The sequence below is a fragment of the Lepus europaeus genome, chromosome 3 (genome assembly GCF_033115175.1).
Source record: "Lepus europaeus isolate LE1 chromosome 3, mLepTim1.pri, whole genome shotgun sequence".
NCBI lineage: Eukaryota > Metazoa > Chordata > Mammalia > Lagomorpha > Leporidae > Lepus > Lepus europaeus.
The window spans coordinates 56999793-57019792 of NC_084829.1; the positions used below are offsets into that span (position 1 = coordinate 56999793).

The window sequence follows — 20000 nt, forward strand, 5'->3', positions numbered from 1 at the left end:
TGGTATTTACTTGTCTGTTGATAATTCTCTCATCCAGGCTATCCCATATCAATTTCAGCTCCATTAATGGATCTTGAACTGTGTGTTTGTCACTTTCTTCTGTTACTTTCTTCAGCAAGAGTTCTGCTTGATGATTCAGCCTTTCCATTTCTATTTGTTGTTGATAAGCTTCTGACTTAAATTGCTATTTAGTTTTTAAAAAGAGAATATATAATAAAGAGAATTTTAAAATACATCAGTAATTATAAACAAAAAAATTCCATGGGTGAGATCTTTATTCTATTTTGCTATGGGGAAGGGAGGTGACAAAGAATAACAATCTAACATGAAAGAGAATAAGGGTAATTTTTTTCCTTTAGTCAGTTTTCTGATGGAAAACCATTTCTAATTTTGTTACTTCATTTTTTTCTCTACCATAAAAACTGACAAATTTCAAGGTTGAACTTGTTCCAATATCTAACTATGCACATATATTTTCAAAGAGTTTTGAAATCATAGGAAATATAAAATATGAACCCAGAAAACAATATTTCTAAGAAATTCAAATTAGTATTTCCTGCTTTGAAACATCCTCACAGCTTGCATTTCCTAATAATTTTATATTTTTCTGTAGCTGAGCCATGTTCATTAGTACTTAGTTATTCCCATACCTCATCAACTGCTAACAAAGAATAACATTATTCTCACTCCTGGTGATCCCTGTGTTACTAACATAAATCTCCTCCACAGCTAGACATAAAGTATAGCATGTGTTTACTGTATGAAAAGATTAAGTTCACAAAAAACTCAATCTAATGATGGTAAGGATAAAAGTCTCAAGAAGAAAAAATTGTTTCTAATAGAAATATCTTGTCGTACTTAGAGATGAAAAACAAAGTTTTAAAGCTAGATAATAACTTCACATAAACACCTAGTAGGGCTCACTGAAAATAGTGCACTGTCTCTGTGCATGGGGGATTAGGAAGGAAATAGTTAACCCCACTTTGGTAAATGATTGTGGGTACAGAGGAATTCAAAGAGGAAACAGTCCAGCCATTTTCACAGTTGGAGATCAAGAACCACAAAAGCAAAAATTACAGAGAGAAGCAGATAGAAAACAACAAACATTCTGAGAAATAGTAATAGACGTGTTTTCATCCCAGGAGACTGAATGAATGACTCAGAATGTGAAGAAAAGAAAAAATGTTGCTGTATGTGTATTGATGACAATGATGCACGACTGAGTGTAATAAAAAGCCTTTCAGGATAATCTAAGTATGTCCTTCTCCCTCCCCTTCCCCCTTTTCCTCCTTCCTCTCCTCCTCCCTCTGTCTACACTTCAATCTGCCCCCAATATGAGGATATCTGAAAGGCTATAAACCCAACCTTAAGAGTAGTTATCTCTCAGTACATGTCATTTAGAAATGTTCTTCACCTTTCTGCTTAGTTTTATTTTCTGTTTTTTTCTGTCACTATATTAAATCAGATTCATAGTCAAAGAGTAACATTTCAATAATGTAAAAATAAACAAACACATGTCAAGAATCCATGAATCACAAATTTTAAAATGCAAGTAAGTTTGTGATAACTTAGCTTCCACACATACTTTTAGCTCTTCAATTTGCTGCTTGACAGTTTCAAGATCTGTTCCAATTGGAGACATAGAAGCTAATTTGCCACCTGCAATATCTACCCAGTCAAATATTGCCTGAAAGAGACATTAGTCCACACGTTATTGTAATAGTACCCTTGTGCTATTATAACAGTACATTTTAAATTGCTGCAAGATCTGATGGTATAGAGATATACAATCATAAATCTACATTATAAAAAGAATCTATTTTGTAAAAAATTAGGATGGCTCACCTAAATAAATAAAAATAGCAAATATAAAATATGAAACAGATATAACCTCCAATTCTGCATCCACATTTGCAACCCTTTACTGACTAGGTTCTTAGGATACTAAGAGCTTTCCAAAAAGTTCATTTGTAAAATTTTTATAAATTCAATCATATGAAATAAAATTGTCTATGTTCTCATATGCATAAATATAATGGAAAAAAGATCCAAATCCATGTGTTTATTAAAATAAGAAAAAAGTTCTATCATTTAGCACTTGAACACAATATTTGGTTTAACTAATCTTTATGTATTATTTAGAAAAGCATTATAATTCTGCACATACAGATGATTAGTATTTAGGTTATTCTGAGCTATAACATAGATTTCAGAATCTCTTGTCTTTAAAATATTTTTAGGTAACAGAGCTAAAAAAGGCTCAACTCACATTTTGTTCAGCTACTATAATACATAAGAAAATTCTTTTGCACTGTAATGAATTTGTTAGCCTATACAATAGATGGGAAAATCTTGGAAAATATCTGATGTGTTTTTCAGTTATCATTAATCATCACTGATTAAGAATTTAAGTAACAGCTTGTGAAATAAAATATATTTTACTTTACAGTCAAACCTTGAAAGCTTTGGAGCCTGTGGAGCTGTCAACACGAACTACAGCTAGCCGCAGCTATGTAATAAAGCTACCTGGCTCTTTATTGCCACAGGTGAAGCTACCAATGCAAGACCAACCAATGCAAGGGCCTGTGAGAGGCCTTGTTTTTCTAGTATAGATTGAGTATCCCTTACCTTAAGTGCTCGGGATCAAAAGTATTTCAGATTTTAGATTTTTCAGATATTGGACTATTTGCAAGGACTTTACCAGTTGAGCATTTCTACTCCAAAACTCAAAATCAAAAATATGCCCAAATCTGATTTTTTTTTTGATCACTGCCATCATGTTCACAAGTTTTGGATTTTGGAGAATTTGAGAATTTAGATTCTTTGGATTAGGGATACTCAAAACTGTTAGCAGTAGAATCTGCACAAATCATGGTATTTGGCCTGTGACCCAAAAGGCTAATGAGTTGGCAGTGCCACCTCTAGCCACGGAAGGAAGAGTGCCACTCTATATGACTCACTAGAAGCACACAAAATCAAGGCCAGGTCCCACAGAGAGAGGGCTGGAGCCTGGTTTATTTACCGGCCATTAATACCTAACTATAAAAATGACTAATTTTTTTTAAAAAAGGGTAGAAGGGGAAGTTACAGCAAGGTGTTATTTGTAGTGAATTTTTTCATATATTTCCAAAGTTCAAAAAACGTTTTGGCTGACATAAAGCCTGGCTTTTGATATTTATTTTTACAAATACAGAAATGGAGCAGGATAATGAAAAAGGAAAAGCTGTTCTCATCTAAGATTTAAAAATAATATTCTCTTGGTGTTATGGAAATACTTAGGAAAGCTTTTTCCATATGGTAAGAGGGATGAAAGATTAAACTCCTGCCAACCTGTTAGGAAATGGAACAAAGTTAAGAAAGGTAGGGAAAGAAATATTATTCAGTTGGCCTCAACTGACATTTTTAATATTAAAAAAATCAACTTAAAAGTTGTTAATGAACTGAATTAGAACCTTGAAAATATGTTAAAAACAACTACTAAAAGGAATTATATATATGGAAACAAAGAAAGCATTTTTTACACATCAGATTATGACCTAACAAAATAGAAATCTATTTTTGTACATGGAGAACACTGGCTTACAATCAAATTTCTTTACTTCTGACTTTGGTTAAACTTAGAGATATTTTTAGGTAGTGTTTACTCCTTTCATCTCATTCCACTCAATGTTAGAACAGAATTCACATTCAGTTCCATTTCACTGTTTGGTGTTGAACCACTTATGAAAAAAACACTGTGTGGGAATATGTACTTTCACTTTAAAACACATTAAACTATTTCTTTCCAAAGTAAATTTCATGGAGTGTCTATATAAAAACATGTTTAGAAGTGCATATAAACCTATACATACCTGAAAGGTCAGAAATACCATCTAAAAGGGGAAACATGAGTTGGACCAGGAATATGTGTGCCCACAACTGCACGCACACTGGCTGTTCGGCAGTGGTGCTGTTGTGCAAGTTTGTGAGCATTCATTAGTAGGAATCCTTCTGCCAGCTGAGGCCAGCACACTCCTCTCACCACCTTACCTGCAGTCCATCCTGGTATTGAACAGCAGCCTGCATAGCCTCCTCGAGCTTGTCGACCCGGTCTTTCCAAGCTTTGTTTAGAGAATCCCATGCTGAATTTAACTACAATTCAAAGGTCAGAACTCTTTTAGTGTCCTATTTTAAATGTGCAACTTTAATATTTTTAACAAATCTAATTTAAACAAATTTAAATTTTATACTTTTAAGAAATAGATTGCGTGCTTTTTTTAAAAAGCATTCTGATAAGAATGGAAGAGATGTGAGTTGTACCTCATCTATGCTTTTCTTGACAATGGGTTTGTCTGGCTCCCCGCATGCAGCAATGAGTTCAGAACCCAGGTTAATAACCATGTCCAGCTCTTCCTGTAATCCATCTATTTCTTCCCTGATGGCCTAGAATAAGAAAATGAGTCTTAAAAATTTTAGGCAAAGCCACACTGAAACTGCAAAGTTGCATACAAAGATCTATAAATGGTGCTTTCTAGGAAGGGGAATTATGATCACTTTTTCTTCCCATTTCCTACATTTCTGAAATACAGTTTTTCTTTTCTTTTCTTTTCTTTTTTTTTTTTTTGTTTTTTGTTTTTTGGACAGGCAGAGTTGGACAGAAAGAGAGAGAGACAGAGAGAAAGGTCTTCCTTTTTCTGTTGGTTCACCCCCCAAAATGGCCGCCACGGCCAGTGCGCTGTGCCGCTCCGAAGCCAAGAGCCAGGTGCTTCCTCCTGGTCTCCCATGCGGGTGCAGAGCCCAAACACTTGGGCCATTCTCCTCTGCACTCCCGGGCCACAACAGAGAGCTGGACTGGAAGAGGAGCAACCAGGACAGAATCCAGTGCCCCAACTGGGACTAGAACCTGGGATGCTGGCGCTGCAGGTGGAGGATTAGCCTAGTGAGCCACAGCGCCGGCCTGAAATACAGTTTTTCAACACAGAAACAGAAGAGAAGCAATATTTTCAAGGAAAAACAGTAACAAATGACAAATGTTTACTACAAAGGTTAAGAAATAAGAAATTATAAAAATATCAACAATACTGCGTAGTATGGAAACAGATTTTATTTTCCAAACAAATTAGCTTAGTAATATATATTTAAAATAGGCATAAATATAAATTCAAATACTATACACAGATTAATGTATTTGTTAGCAGATTTAGGATAATCTAATTTTGGATTTATATGTTAGGACCTTTAACTACAAAAATAGAGTACGACGGAAATGTGGCATCCTGATTTTGCTTCCATTTTCTTAGTTAAATATATTTACTCATTCAACAAACATTTAAGAAACATCAACCAAGCCCTAAACTAGACACTGGCAGTACAAAGAAAATTAGACACAGCTAGAAAAAGACACAGGGCCATTCTCTTCAAGGGGCCAAGGTACAGTAGGAAAGACAGAGGAATAAGCAATGGTAAGTCATACTATGTACAGAGTCCTCGTGCAGGAGGAAAGTATTGTGGGAACACAGATGGACTAACCCGGCAATAACTATGTAAGAAAGGATTTCAGGGTCAGCACTGTGGCATAGCAGGTAAAGCTGCTGCCTACAATGTCAGAATCTCAAATGTGTGCTAGTTTGTGACCCTGCTGCTCCACTTTCAGTCCAACTCCTGATTGGTGCGCCTAGGAAAGGAGTGGAGGATAGCCCAAGTGCTTGGGCCCCAGCACCCATGTGGGAGACCTGGAGGAGGCTTCCGGCTCCAGTCTGGCACAGCCCCAGGCATTGCAGTCATTTGGAGAATGACCCAGCAGATGGAAGATTTCTCTGTCTTCTCTGTCTCTCCCTCTGTCTCTGTACCTCTGTCTTTCAAATAAATAAAAAGCTAAATCTTAAAAAAAAAAAAAATAAGAAAATATAGAAAAGATTTCACATCAGGAGTGATAATCTAACCAAACGCTGACACCTGAGCAGGACTGAAAGAAGGAATGACACAAAGGGCATCCAGGTAAGGAAATCAAATGTGTAAAGGTACAGTTGCTTAAAAAAAAAGCAAGGCAGTTTGGGGCAAGCTACTTTCTAAATTGCTGGAAGAGACAGAGCCCATAAAGGCAAAGTAGGAAAAATGCCGTTGAAAATACAGGCACAGGCTAGGCTATAGGGATGCATACACGGGGAAGAAAAACGCTGCACTGCCGCATTCTAGGGAGTTTGGAATTTATGCAACACGCAAGGGATGCCTTTGAGGTTTTTCAAGCAACAACAAATAAGAGCAGTCCAGAGGGATGACTGGCAGCAAGGTTAGAGGTCTGGCAAGGAAAGCGGCTCAGTACTTTGCAAGCCAAGAAAGAGATAATGAGGCCTTGAAATAAGGCAGAGCACTGAGGATAGAGAGAGATTATTTTAAACATACAGTTTCCAAGTGAAATTTGCGGGTATACTCTAACTCCTACTAACCACTATGCATTCCACTTTTGAAACCAAATATAAATTTTAAGAGAGCAATTCCCAATAGTTACCAAGGGAATCCAGGTTTCATTATGCCACAGTCATGTATGTTTGTGTTTTTAACATTAAGTCACAGTTTTGTTTTGTTTTGTTTTCTTACCTCTGCTGATTCTTGCTGTTGTTTCACTACAGAAGGATCAATGCCAGGATCCTCCAGGTCCCGGATGAAATCCTGAGTGTCTTTAGTGGTAACGACCAACGACATGTGATCACACCAAAATTTTTCTGCTAACTCCATCACATCCAGGAGCTTGGCTTCCCTTTCTTCCACCAGCGTGTGTATGTTCTCCCAAATGAAAATCATTTGGTCAAGCTTATCCTGAACAGCTAATGAGCAACAAACAAACAAACACAGTATCAGAGAGGCTACTGGTTAGCCCCATATAAGCAATAAAGCAGAATCTTTTATTTTCATGGAAAGCAGTGGTTCCATTTCTTATGCATCTAAAACTGGGCCAACTTTTAGTTGATCTCAGTCTGCTGGGTAGCATTGTGCCCAAGAGCTTAGAGCAGACAATGCAAGGTCTATGGCTCTCCTACTCAGCAACCAAAGCTCTTTCTCGCAAAACTGGATGTGGAAAGCTAAGAGAGATCTGAGCAGACCCATGTTCACCAAGTTTTAAGTTCTAAGTTCCCCAAGGCTGGCCTTAATCCCAAAGCAAGTGAAATAACTATCTAGGTGTATTTTCAATTCTCTTTGAATCAAGAATAAAGTTGTCTGTGCAGTCCCAGGTAGATAGCAACGTACGATATGCCACTTGGGCTTCTTTCCAGAGAATCCTTATCATGAATTTATGCCACACACATATTCTTCCTTTTGAATCCTAGCTCATATCTCCAAGATGGCTAGCTGTGATCTCTGTTGCTATTCCTGTGGCTATGGATGGAAGATGTGTGCTATGTGCAGTCAGTACAGTAAAGACAAAAAAACAAATGCATAAAAGACCCGAGCTCTGAACTTAATAGCATTGTACTCTAACCTACTGTTGTAAAAGGTATGAAGAATACATTGTCTTTGTACAATGGCACACTTTGTATTCAAGCAATTAATCTCACAAACACAGGGAAACACTAACAAAGGATTTGTATACATAGCCCTTCAACCCTAAACATGTCATATTTGTAATACTTTTTCAAAGTTACGCAATTGGATTGTCGACAAGCAACACAAAAATTTAAGGATTGGTGTACAGAGTCAAGCTTAATCATTTCATTATTCTAAAATTATTACCTTTGGCAGATATGTCTTTGTCAGTGCCCCCGGATCTAGCAATCATTTCCTCTCCCCTCTGTCTGAGTGTTTCATACAATGGTTGCAGCTTTTCCATGTCTACCGACACGTTCTTATTCTCACTGATCTGCTCCTTGATCTTTTCCACCTCTGCAGAGATGGAGGGCGGCTGCCTCAAACGCTCCACAATGCGCTCTAGGCTCTCAAGGATCTGGTCAATCTTGTCGTGGAACTAGTGGTAAAACAATGAGATAATTTATGGCAAAAAGACCAAATGTAAACACTGGATGACAAAATCTATTTAATGTCCCAATCAAGAAGTACACCTCAGTCCCTTTTGTCAATGGATCCTTTTAAAGAGATATACCTAGCTGGTGTATGAAGACATGCCTAAAATCTGACTAACACATATTTCCCTGTCACAACACTCATGCAGAAGAGACATAGTTTCTCATTCACTAAGAATTGGTAAATGTAAACATAACTGGACAGCTGGCAGCAGCATCTATTTTAGTGTTGCTTCATTTTGTTATCAGAATTCAAATTGGTTTTATTTTATTTTATTTTTTTAAGATTTATTTTTATTTATTTGAAAGACAGAGTTACAGAGAGAGGTACAGACAGAGAGAGAGGGGGGTCTTCTATCTGCTGGTTCACTCCCCAGATGGCCTCAATGGCTGGAGCTATGCTGATCCCAAGCCAAGAGCCAGGAGCTTCCTCTGGGCCTCCCATGCGGGTTCAGGGGCCCAAGGTCTTGGGCCATCTTCTACTGCTATCCCAGGCCTTAGCAGAGAGCTGGATCAGAAGAGGAGCAGCTGGGACTTGAACCGGCACCCATATGGGATTCCAGTGCTTCAGGCCAGGGCGACAACCCACTGCACCACAGCGCCAGCCCCTCAAATTGGTTTTAAAAATGAAGTTCAATGGCTTGGTGTTGTGAGGTAGCAGGCTAAGCCTCTGCTTGCACTGTTGGCATCCCATATCAGAGTACCAGATTGAGTTCTTGTTTCAGTCTGGACTAGGCTTGGACATTGTGGTCATTTGGGGGAACCACAGGATGGAGCATCGATCTCTCTCTCCCTCTCTCTCTCCTACACCCCACTGTCTGCCTCTCTGCCTTTCAAATACATAAAAAAAAAACCTTTAAATAGAAAGGTTCAGAAAGTCGGTTGTTTTATGTATCAAAATGGATTGTTTTCCTCCCTTTTGAGATATTTCAGCTACCTAAAAAGTCATATTATTTAAATGTGAAATCCACAGTGAGTCCTGATTGGACTCAAAGGAGTCCTTTAAGTTATGCATTTCATGAAAAATAATAATAATAAAAAATCCCTAGTGATATGTCAGAAATTTCTATTTAATTCGTGGTCTAGCACATAGAGAAATCCATGAAAGAATTTTACATCTACATTTGTAAAGGTTATCATAGACAATTAAGCAAAGCTATAAAAACTTGCTCTTTCATAAGTTCTTTGCTATCTTCAAAGTTAAATGAGCCATTACACAGGATTACAGAAAATGGGCCACTGTAATATCCTCTATCTATAATGATACTAAACTCTGAAAAATGGAAACCCTATAGGTAATTTCAAAAGTTAACTTCTTAAAAAAAGAAGTTTTAAAGAAAAGAAGAAAGAAATCAATTTCTACCTTTATATTCTTTTCCTTTTTATTCAGCCTATTATTCAGTCTTCTGACTTCTTTTTGGGGAATGTTCTATAAATAATGGTTATTTGACTTTATCTTTCCCAATGGCAAAGATTACATTCCACTCAGGACAGGCACTAAATTAAACATTTGGACAATGATGACAATTTTATGTTTCTTAAGTCACTGCAAAATTAATTTTTTGTTGTTGTACCTTCAAGCAACCAAAGAAATATAAAGGCTGGATGTATGTAAACATTACTTCCAAGGGACAAAGACATCAATTCTCATGGTTGATGTAGTGAAATGATTTTGGTTAAAATTTAATGAAGAGATCCAGGATAACAACTTTCCAAGCTTTGTAGTTTAGAAGAACCCAATTCTACTTCTAGTGAAAATGATTACCTGTGTTGACTGAGAAATGGCTTCATCCAGTGCCACAGCCCGCTTCTTGACATCTTCTTTAATTTGACTGTAAAGGGTGTCAGCTGCCACGTACTTCTCTTGGATGGAAAAGCCTTCCCCTGGGCTCAATTCCAGTAACTGAGGCCCAGTTTTGTTCATCTTATCTATATGAGGCTTGTGTTCGGCTATCAACTCTCGCAGTTGCTATAACAAACCAAACAGCTTCTCAGTATCCCAAGGTCACACCTCCATATTACAGCTGTCCACACCCCCAATGCATCCAGCTGGCAAGAAATGCCAAACAAAGGCCCTCCCCAACACATGGTACTTAACACACTACAGCTCAGACAACTCCTGGCTAGGACGAGATGGCCCTGACACAAAAACTCAACAGTTTGGTCATGCCAAAGCCCCTTTAAGAGTCCACACAAAAATGCTGGTTGAGTGAAATAATGAATCCCAGTTCACCATGCGTTTCATACCAATAGTAGAACATTATGACAAGAACATTAGCCAATGGTCAGATTACAAGAAAAGATTCTGAACTCATAATATCCCCAACCTACAGGGACCAAGACATAAATCTTGCTGTTCCCTTCTGTACACTCATGACATATATGGAGGAAAGGGAGAGAGGGAGGGAAGAAGAGTAAGAGAAAGGAAGGGCGGGAGGGAAGGAACGGAAAGCATCTCAGTAGAAGGCTGACATAATCTGAGAGAAAAAACTCAAGGTAAAGGGATGTTAGGGCAGTGTAAGCCCATAAGACGCTGCAATCACATATGTGAGAACATATAAAATATATGCACATATTATATGGTATATGCATGTATTAATTTATTCTACCTACAAGGGTACTTCAAAAAGCACATGGAAAATGGAATCAAAAGATAAGTTCATTTGAGCACATGACAATATCTCAAATCCATGTATAATTTTTCATAACACATTTTTCACGATAATGTTGAAGAACCCTCATTATGCACAGATTTCAAGTTTTTCTGCATCAAAATATGCATCTTTTAATTTTCTTTTCCACAAATATTTTGAAGGGAAAAGGGAAGCTGTAGATGTTACACCAATTCTAGCTTTAATATTCTATAAGGCGTGCTTGGAAAACAAGCTTACTCTTGGAGCTACCAAGAGACTCAAGAAAATGCAAGATCGCTGCTGAGTACTTTTGGGTTCCTACAGCCCTGGTAGATCTCCTCTCTATAGCATCACTATGAGACAACTTGACCACAGAAGTAGTCACATGAACCTCTTCCAGACTGTTCCATGGATGATAAGAGAACATCTTCTTGATGCCTACTTGGGCAAGTGTATGCATAGGAAAAGGATTCAATAAGAGGTGCTTTTTGCCTCACAGGTGACAAAAGTGATCCTTGGTAACAAACTGTCAGAGAAGTCCACTCACACTACAGATACTTAGTGTGACTTTAAGATATTTATCCTTTGTTGAGGAAGGAAAGACAATGATCTTGCCCAACCCCCAACTCCCAGCACATCCAGTCTTTTTCCATCACTGTTAACATTTCCTTTGGTAACTCTGCCTCTCCCTGCATAGATATGAGTGTGAGTAGGGGTGGGGTGGGAGACATACATGGCAATCTGCCTTTTTCCCTTTAAAATACATTTTGGAGATCTTTCCAAGGGAAAAACAAGATATTTATCCCTTGATAGCAGAGCCTTGCAGTCATTTTTCATTCCTGGCTGTAATGAACTAAATCTTCAAAGATGATAATGTTGTATAACTGTAGAAGAAATGCCATTCTAGAAGACTGTAGATATTCTGAAACAGGAAAGCTTTTCGTTTGCACAATTTGAAGACTTGGCTACAAACCTTTGCAATTTCCTTTGCACGTAAAACCAAGAATTTATTTTGAGAGCTTAGACTATGCAAAAAAGGAAAATTAACTTAATTTTACAATTTTCAGCTCAGCAATGAGCCTATTCACACTATTTGATGTTGTGCTGGAAACACAGCAATTCAAATGATCTCAGAGTAGATGAAATCCACAAAAAAATTTTATATTAAAAATCACTTAGTGAGTAGGCATAAGGATTTCTGCCACAAACAAATCTTGTAAGTCTTTCTCCAGCTGAATGATGTAGAGAATGCCATAAAAATTCCTTTTGCCTTAAAGAAAGTATTCTCTGAAACTCTCTTCTAAAAAAATACTTGATATTCTTCAATGCCAATACATTAAAAAATTAACAAGATTAATACATGTGTTCCAAAAAATGATGTAATACCCTGAATTAAAGTTCTTTCTCTCTGAATCTTTCCCCTTCCCCAGCCCCACATGCTTGCATGCACTCTCTCTCTCTCACACACACACACACACACAAACTATTCTCAAAGCATATCTTGTATAGATCCGTGAGAGCACACAGTTTTTCCTGATTATCCTGAACATTCTCTCACCTAAACCCTGGCAAAAGTTTAAGCTACATTAACAATTAAATGACTGCAAAAATGAGAACTTCATAATGGCATTTTATCCATGTTTAAAAAGTAATTGTAGGCCGGCGCCGCAGCTCACTAGGCTAATCCTCCGCCTTGCGGCGCCGGCACACCGGGTTCTAGTCCCGGTCGGGGCACTGGATTCTGTCCCGGTTGCCCCTCTTCCAGGCCAGCTCTCTGCTGTGGCCAGGGAGTGCAGTGGAGGATGGCCCAAGTGTTTGGGCCCTGCACCCCATGGGAGACCAGGATAAGCACCTGGCTCCTGCCATCAGATCAGTGCAGTGCGCCGGCCGCAGCATGCTGGCCGCGGCAGCTATTGGAGGGTGAACCAACGGCAAAAGGAAGACCTTTCTCTCTGTCTCTCTCTCTCACTGTCCACTCTGCCTGTCAAAAAAAAAAAAAAAAAGTAATTGTGGTTCTACGTACATCCCCTAGTTTACTCATCTACAAGTACTGGAGCAAGACCTCCAAAGAGTTCCATGAATATACAGTGAAAAATAGGGAAACAGTTTGCCATCACGCTTCAGCATTCTTCATGTTCCAATCTTTGACGATATTGCTGTTTTCATGTACTCCTTATATTGCCCACTTTCTCCAGTCTCCATGGAATTATTTATGTGGTGGCTCTCCCGTACATTTCTACTCTTCATTTATATTCTAGATGGCTATAATCACTCCACAGAAAGTATAAAACTTAGTCAACACACCTAAATTGTTCACAGCAATTAATTCATCATGAGTAAATTGAAAGCACTTTAAAAGTTTATTTCTTTAAGATGGGAAATTTGTTTTTCTGCCCAGATGGTTTGTGTACTACTCTTTAAAGTTATGATGTAATTATTGACATACACAATGTGTTCTACCCACAAGTCATCTTCTCATTGTAATCCCGGGCAACTGGTTCAACAGCTATGAGGCAAGCAAACCATGCACACCAGAACACATTATTACTAAAATGTCCTAATCATGGAAGTATCCAATGGCCTTCTGAAAAGCTGTAAAAATTATGACTGTCTTCTAAAGGAGAACACAACATTCTCTTTCACACCAAGCCTACCCGGTGCTCTTCCTGCTGCTGTCTGAGAGTTTCGTACTCAAGGGCTGGCGCAGGAAGTTGAGAGATGATCCTCTGTGTTTCTGTCAGCCATGGCCAAAGTTCTTCATATGTCTCCCAGAACTGGTTAACCAGAGACTGTGCTCGTTCTAGCTGCAGATACCTCTCTGAGTTTACTTGGCAGATGGCATCATAGTTCTTCAGTACCTTGTCCAGTTTTTTCTAGAAAATAATACGGTGAACTGTGTTTAACTGGTCAGGCGAAGTTGTATGCATGATACAGAATACTTTGTCCAGCACTGTACACCTGGTACAGGGCAAGCACAACAAATGTAAGTTAAAGCAACAAAAGCTTTTTAGATTTTAGCTGTTCCTGTGTGTAAAAGTTAATTTTTAAATTAAAGAAAGGCCTTAACTTTTTGGAATCAGGCACTGAGCTCTCTAAACTCAGTAAGCAAAATTCTCCAGTCATTTTTTCAAGATCTTTGAGGTTAGAAAAAAAAGAAACTCATACGATTCTAAAAACAATTAGATTATTTTCCAGAAAAAAAAAAAAAAAGATTACCCTTTGCAAATTAAATTGTGGGTCACGCTAGCCAACAGAATTTGTTACATATTTTAGAATCAAAGCAGAATATTGTGTTCTATGTTGATTTTATGGGGTGGTCACGGTGATCTAGATTATAGTATTAATTCACAACAAAACTCAAAAGCACACAAAACACAACAGTAATTCAATATATCATAAAATAATCCAGAAACTATTTCATGACAATCTATTCTTTTCATATGAGAATCTTCATAAAGATAATGAAGATTCACTTACAGACAAGTATATTGCTATTTTAGGGTATAAATAAAAGAGAAAGCGTTACTATATCTGTATTCTGCATTCTATCACTTTATCTATGATACACCTTACACCCTAAAAGAAATGTGTACTCTTAAAATATGGTCTTAAGCATAGCCCTTTGTGTATATGTTTTTGCCAAGGGATATTTTCCTATCAGAAGCATTAATATGCATTAATTTCTTTAGATTCCTTAAATGTCTAAATAGGAATCAAACAAAAACATATCATTTTGTGGCTGGTTTTCTACCAATTTAAAAGATTATTATGCTTCCTTAATTATTCGGCTCAGTTTTTCACTGTATAGCTCACCATAACTCTGCAGAGTGGATTTCGGTATTAGACAGAACCACATATTTTGGTTTTTGTTCCAGCATGAGGGACTGAGATGTTCCTGATGCATATAAACAACAATGCACATATATAACAACTTATATTGATAATAACAGCAATACAACAGCTAATGTTAGCTGAATGTGTAATATGTGGCTCAAACCTTATAGCTTCTATGCCTATTGAAAAAGTTGTCCCCACAGTCATTCACTTAAGGAACAGTCCTTTCACTGTTATTCTGTCAGCTTAAAAACAAATGCCTTATTTAAAACTAATGATTTTGTTGCTTAAAGAGCATCTGTGGATGAAGACAAAGTGCTTTTCTAAGACTGAAAGCTCAACACATGCTGTGTATTGAAGAGCCACACTCCCAGTCACACAGACAAGATTATACCTTCATTGATTGCTTTTCCTCTTCACTGCATGTGGTCATGATTTTATGCCCAGACTTAACAAGTTCATCAATAATATCCTTGTGTCTCAGAATCTCCATGGTGAAAGTCTGTGATTTACCAAATAAAGATTTTTAAAAAGGAGAAGCAAAGTATGTGACTAAACTGAAAACAATTAGGCAAAGCAGTTAAAAATAACAAGTTACACTAGCAAGGTCTCGAGAAGTAAATCATGCAAGCACATCTTCTAGAATTGGAGCACACTAGCAAATAATTTAGATGGCAACTGGAAATGTATTTCTTCACCTTTTGAACTTGCAGCTGAGCAGAGGTCTGGTCTTGCTCAAGCCTGATATCACCAAGAGACATCAATTTCTTTTCTGTTTCAGTAATCCAGGATAACTCAGCATCAGCTGCTTGGTCAAACTAAACAAAAGATAAATAATTAGGTCAGCAAGTTCCTGTAACTGGTGCCAGAAAAACACCTATCCTCATTTACTTTCAATATCTTTATCACACAAGTGGAAAATCTGAGCTTATTTCTTCATGGCATTCTGAAATAATTCATGATAATGACTGAGTTATAAAGGAGAACCTTCCACTGAGTAATTAAACACAAACTCTTAAAAAGGGATGAACCTGTGACATGGCATTAATGCTTTCAGGACAGCTAGCATGTTTTCTTGCCTAGTAGTCCTAATAACTTGCTCTTCCAGGGTACCATCCAATGTAACAGGCACAAAAGTCAACAGCTTGATACTATCTTTTAACCATTTCATCTGTCATCTCGGCCCATAAGATATACAAGCAGAATCCTGCTATCAAAATACACAATTCTCAGTGAAAGAATGACATGCTCCCATTTATTAATTATACTATGTGTGTATATAAATGCACATGCAAATTTATGTGCCTGTATGGACAGTATATTTGGAAATTAATCATTTTTAATATCTCTTTTAATAATGGCAGAAAACATTATCAAGAGCTTTCTTAATATTTAAGAGGTTTTATTTTCCTGATAATAACAGTAATTCATGAACATGGAAGAAATCCATAAGCAAAATAAAAAAGAAGAAAGTTAAAACTTAGAGTTAATACTTTTAATACTGTTGGTATTTTAGTGAATTTTCTTCCAAGAGTGATAAAAATTTGTGAAGGTCTGGGATAATGCCATATAGTATTCATTTATTATGAACATTTCCCATGTCATGTTCTTTCAAGTGTGATTTTTTAAAAATACATCATTGTATTCTAGCATCCCTGGATGTTCTCACTGAGGCGGTCTGCACTTTCTTGCTATTATATAAACGACTCTGTAATGAGTATATTTGTATATAAATCTCTGTTGGCAATTCTCATTAGTTTCTTAGTACAGATTCCTAGAAGTAACTATCAAGTCAAAGAATTTGGATATTTTCAATGCCTCGCATCACATAAATACAAGGCACCTCCAGGGCCAAGTAGTTATCATAAATGAAATGGGAAAGTACAAGTACCAATGACAAATGTTATCTAACAATGGCCTCTATTGGAAGACTTACTGGGGAACTGATATCACAGATATTCAAGTCCATTACTGCCAGAATTTCTCATTTTTTGAGAAGAAATCCATATTGGAATAGGGGAATAACTTGGTGAGGGGAGAGAAGGGTATAGACGAGAAACCAGGTAAGATAATAATTCATATTATTAGAACTCTGTGCAACAATATGTGGACACATGGAAAGACAGAGTAGAAGACTTTTTTCCTGTTCCTCATGATAAGCACCCCTAAGCAACAAAAATAGACAGCCTCACCAAAACAAACAAAGGCTCAGAGAAGAAAGAAGAACTAAATGAAAATTTTAGAACTCTAAAATATTACTGAAAAAAAAAATTCAGTGGGTGAGCTCAATGAATGGGGACAAATGAAAGCTTCAGTGAAGTGGATGATACGATAGAAACTGCCCAAGCTGAATAACTGAAAAAGACTGGAAAAAGAAAAACCACAGACTCAGTGTCCCGTAGAGCTACAACAAAATATCTAATATCATTGTCAGCAGAGTCCCAGAGGGAGAAGATGAAGTGGCTATGGCCACACAATTCCTTTAAAATTCTTCAAATAATAAAATTACAAAAATGGAGAACAGATTGATGCAGGAGCTAGCAGGGGGTGAGGGAGAATTGGGAGGGAAGGGGCACAGCTACAAAAGGGCAACAACTGGGATCCTTATGGTGACAGAAATGTTCTATAACTTGACTGTGTCAACGTCAATATCCTGCTTGTGATACTGTAATGTAATTTTGCAAAATGGTACCATGAGGGAAACAGTAGAGGGGCTGGTGGGGCTCTCTATTATTTCTTACAACTGCATGTATATCAACAAGTGCTTTGAAACAAATTTGATTAACAATTTATTCCAGTTTTTCTTTTTTTTACATCTATACCACTAAATTCTCCTTGGGTAGATTGTCCTAATTGATGTTTCTATAAATTATACTCTGATCAATATGGAGTATAATTTATTTCTTAATATTTGTCAAGTTTATAGGTAGACTTCCGTTAACTACAAGGAAACCAAGAAACTATTTGAAAAAGTCTATGTGAATCTAGTTCAACATTTTTCAAATCAAACTATTCATGATAAATTATTGATCAATATGAAAACAAACTAAAAACATTTCACTGGCTAATTCAGGATTTTTGTGGAGAAAGAATCTTCATGAAAAGGAAGAGGAAGAGACTTTTATGTGTGGATTATTAGTTTCCAAGGCATTTACCATGATGCTGTGGGTAGAACTTGATTATGTTGTTCACTTAAGAGTGTTAAGACTCAGAAAGCAAGTCTAGGCCTTTCTACCTGAGTGTAAATGCTGCAATATTGCTGAATAAAACTTAACAGTGGGATTTTTTGTCTTCTATTAGACATTGGAAAAATAAGATGAACACCAGCCTTCTTACTTGTTAAAAGTATGACAGTATTTTATGACAGTAAATTCAGGCCATTAAGTGTTAATATAATGTTAATACCATGTCTCCTTCCTTTAAATAAAAAACAAGTATCCAGTGAAAAGCAGTATGAGGAGACCATACAAGTCACCAGAATGGAAAACTGAAACTCAAACATACTGTTTCTTTAACCAAGTCAAATATTTGTTCTGCTAAGAGAAAACAAGACTTCAAGCAAAAATTTCCCTTCTACTTTTTGAGATATTTTAAAAATTAAATTAGCAAATATTTATTGTGAAACAACAAACAGAACAGTCACAGGGTCTGTATTAAGCAATTAATAGTAAAGCAAGGTAGTGGGTATAGCTCAGGGGTAGAGCATTTGACTGCGTAGTATAAAGCAAGGCCTTTATGACTCATTCAAATGACTAGCTAACATGCATTTCTAATGGGCCATAAAAATGGCTCATTTTACACGGAACAACAGGGTGAACATTTTACTAGACTAAGTTTTAATACATTTGTTTACTGCTTATACAAATAGCAAAAACTGACTTCCAAGTAAATTGTTCATAATTTCAGCACCCATAACTGCATTCTGGTAAATATTTCAATAAGTAGCATCTCTGGATGTCTAACCATCAGCTTTAGCAACTCTAACTCTAATTTTTATTACAGTTGAGTTAGTATTTCAAGTTTCCTAAAAATTAGTACAAAAAGATTCTTAAAAATTAGTATAAGACATGTTAAGTGGCCATCTCTAAATATTCCTGAAAAATACTTTCTAGAACAATCATGGCCAGCATTCTACGGAATACACTGTTCTAAGTGTTTGACATGCAGTACCTCCTTTAATTCTGACAATCGTAAAATGTAGGTATTACCCTCATCTCCATTTTAGAGTCCAGAGCAGAGACAAGTTAACTAACTTACCAAACTAACTTACCAAAGATTACCCAGCTAGTACCTGTTGGACCTGAGATTCTATCCTAGGTGGTCTGACCTCAGAGCTGTACTTACTTCCTGTATTACATTGTTTGTAATAATAATATAATATAATATATATAATATAATATATAATATATATAATATAATATAATATAATAATCTTGACTTTGAGCTTCATGTGATCTCATGAAAAGTTCTAGAGTACCACAACAATCAATCAAGGAATAGATTATAATTTAATATTTAAACAGTTCTCTAGTCTCTGACAATTTGCTTTCTTACTTATCCAGAAAGTTCCTCCCATGTGGAAACAGGGGTTTAAGAAAGACAAGAGTCGACCTTAACTTCAAGGACATCCTTTTTACTCCCTTCCCCTGGCTAGGGATCTGATCACTTTCTTTTGATTAGAGTTTCCTTCCACTTTACTTCTCATTATTCATAACATAGCTTGTATTTTCTAGCCTCCTACACCTGGAGGGTATAAACAAATCTCACTTCCGTAGGGGATATTTCCTTGTGGTCCTTTAAAATAAACAAACAGGTGCTATTTTTCTCCAGAGCTGATGCCTAACAACCCAGTGAGCTATTTGTTTAAATCGTGCCCAAAGTACCAACTCATGGGCGTTTATATCAGGGGTTATTATGTGCCCCTTTATCTAGCCAAGCAATGAGCACTGCCGGAGTCCCAAGGATTCCCACACTCAGGGAGATCCACATATTTTGGCAACTTTGGACATCTGTACATTCATTAGAGGCAAAGGGACAATGAGTTGCTTTAAGGTTTAAACATAAACAGCGGTCTGAATTCAGTACACAAGTCTGGACCTCTTTTAAGAAAAAGTGTCTTCCCCCATTCACACAAGGCTCCTCCAGTTTATTTTGCAACAGGAGAAAGAAAATTAAAAAAAAAAAAATATGCTACCTTGGTGTAGGCTGAAAATGCAAAAGCTACGTACAGTTTCTTTTCTTTTCCTTTTTTTTTTTTTTTTTTTTTTTGACAGGCAGAGTGGACAGTGAGAGACAGAGAGAAAGGTTTCCTTTTGCCGTTGGTTCACCCTCCAATGGCCGCCACGGCCGGCGCACCGCGCTGACCAAGCACTTGGGCCATCCTCCACTGCACTCCCAGGCCACAGCAGAGAGCTGGACTGGAAGAGGGGCAACTGGGACAAAATCCGGCTCCCTGACCGGGGCTAGAACCCGGTGTGCTGGCGCCGCAGAGGATTAGCCCATTGAGCCATGGCGCCGGCCCACGTACAGTTTCTCACAC

General features: G+C 37.2%; 1 protein-coding gene across 1 annotated transcript in view; it reads right to left on the reverse strand.

The window, feature by feature from the left end:
- Window positions 1–20000, reverse strand: part of LOC133755991 (dystonin-like) — a 492822-nt gene that overhangs the window by 45461 nt on the left and 427361 nt on the right. Inside the window, 10 exon segments of the mRNA XM_062186300.1 lie at window positions 11–184; window positions 1586–1687; window positions 4030–4131; window positions 4300–4422; window positions 6577–6803; window positions 7708–7939; window positions 9760–9963; window positions 13282–13500; window positions 14856–14963; window positions 15160–15279. Coding sequence (XP_062042284.1) covers window positions 11–184; window positions 1586–1687; window positions 4030–4131; window positions 4300–4422; window positions 6577–6803; window positions 7708–7939; window positions 9760–9963; window positions 13282–13500; window positions 14856–14963; window positions 15160–15279 — 1611 coding nt within the window.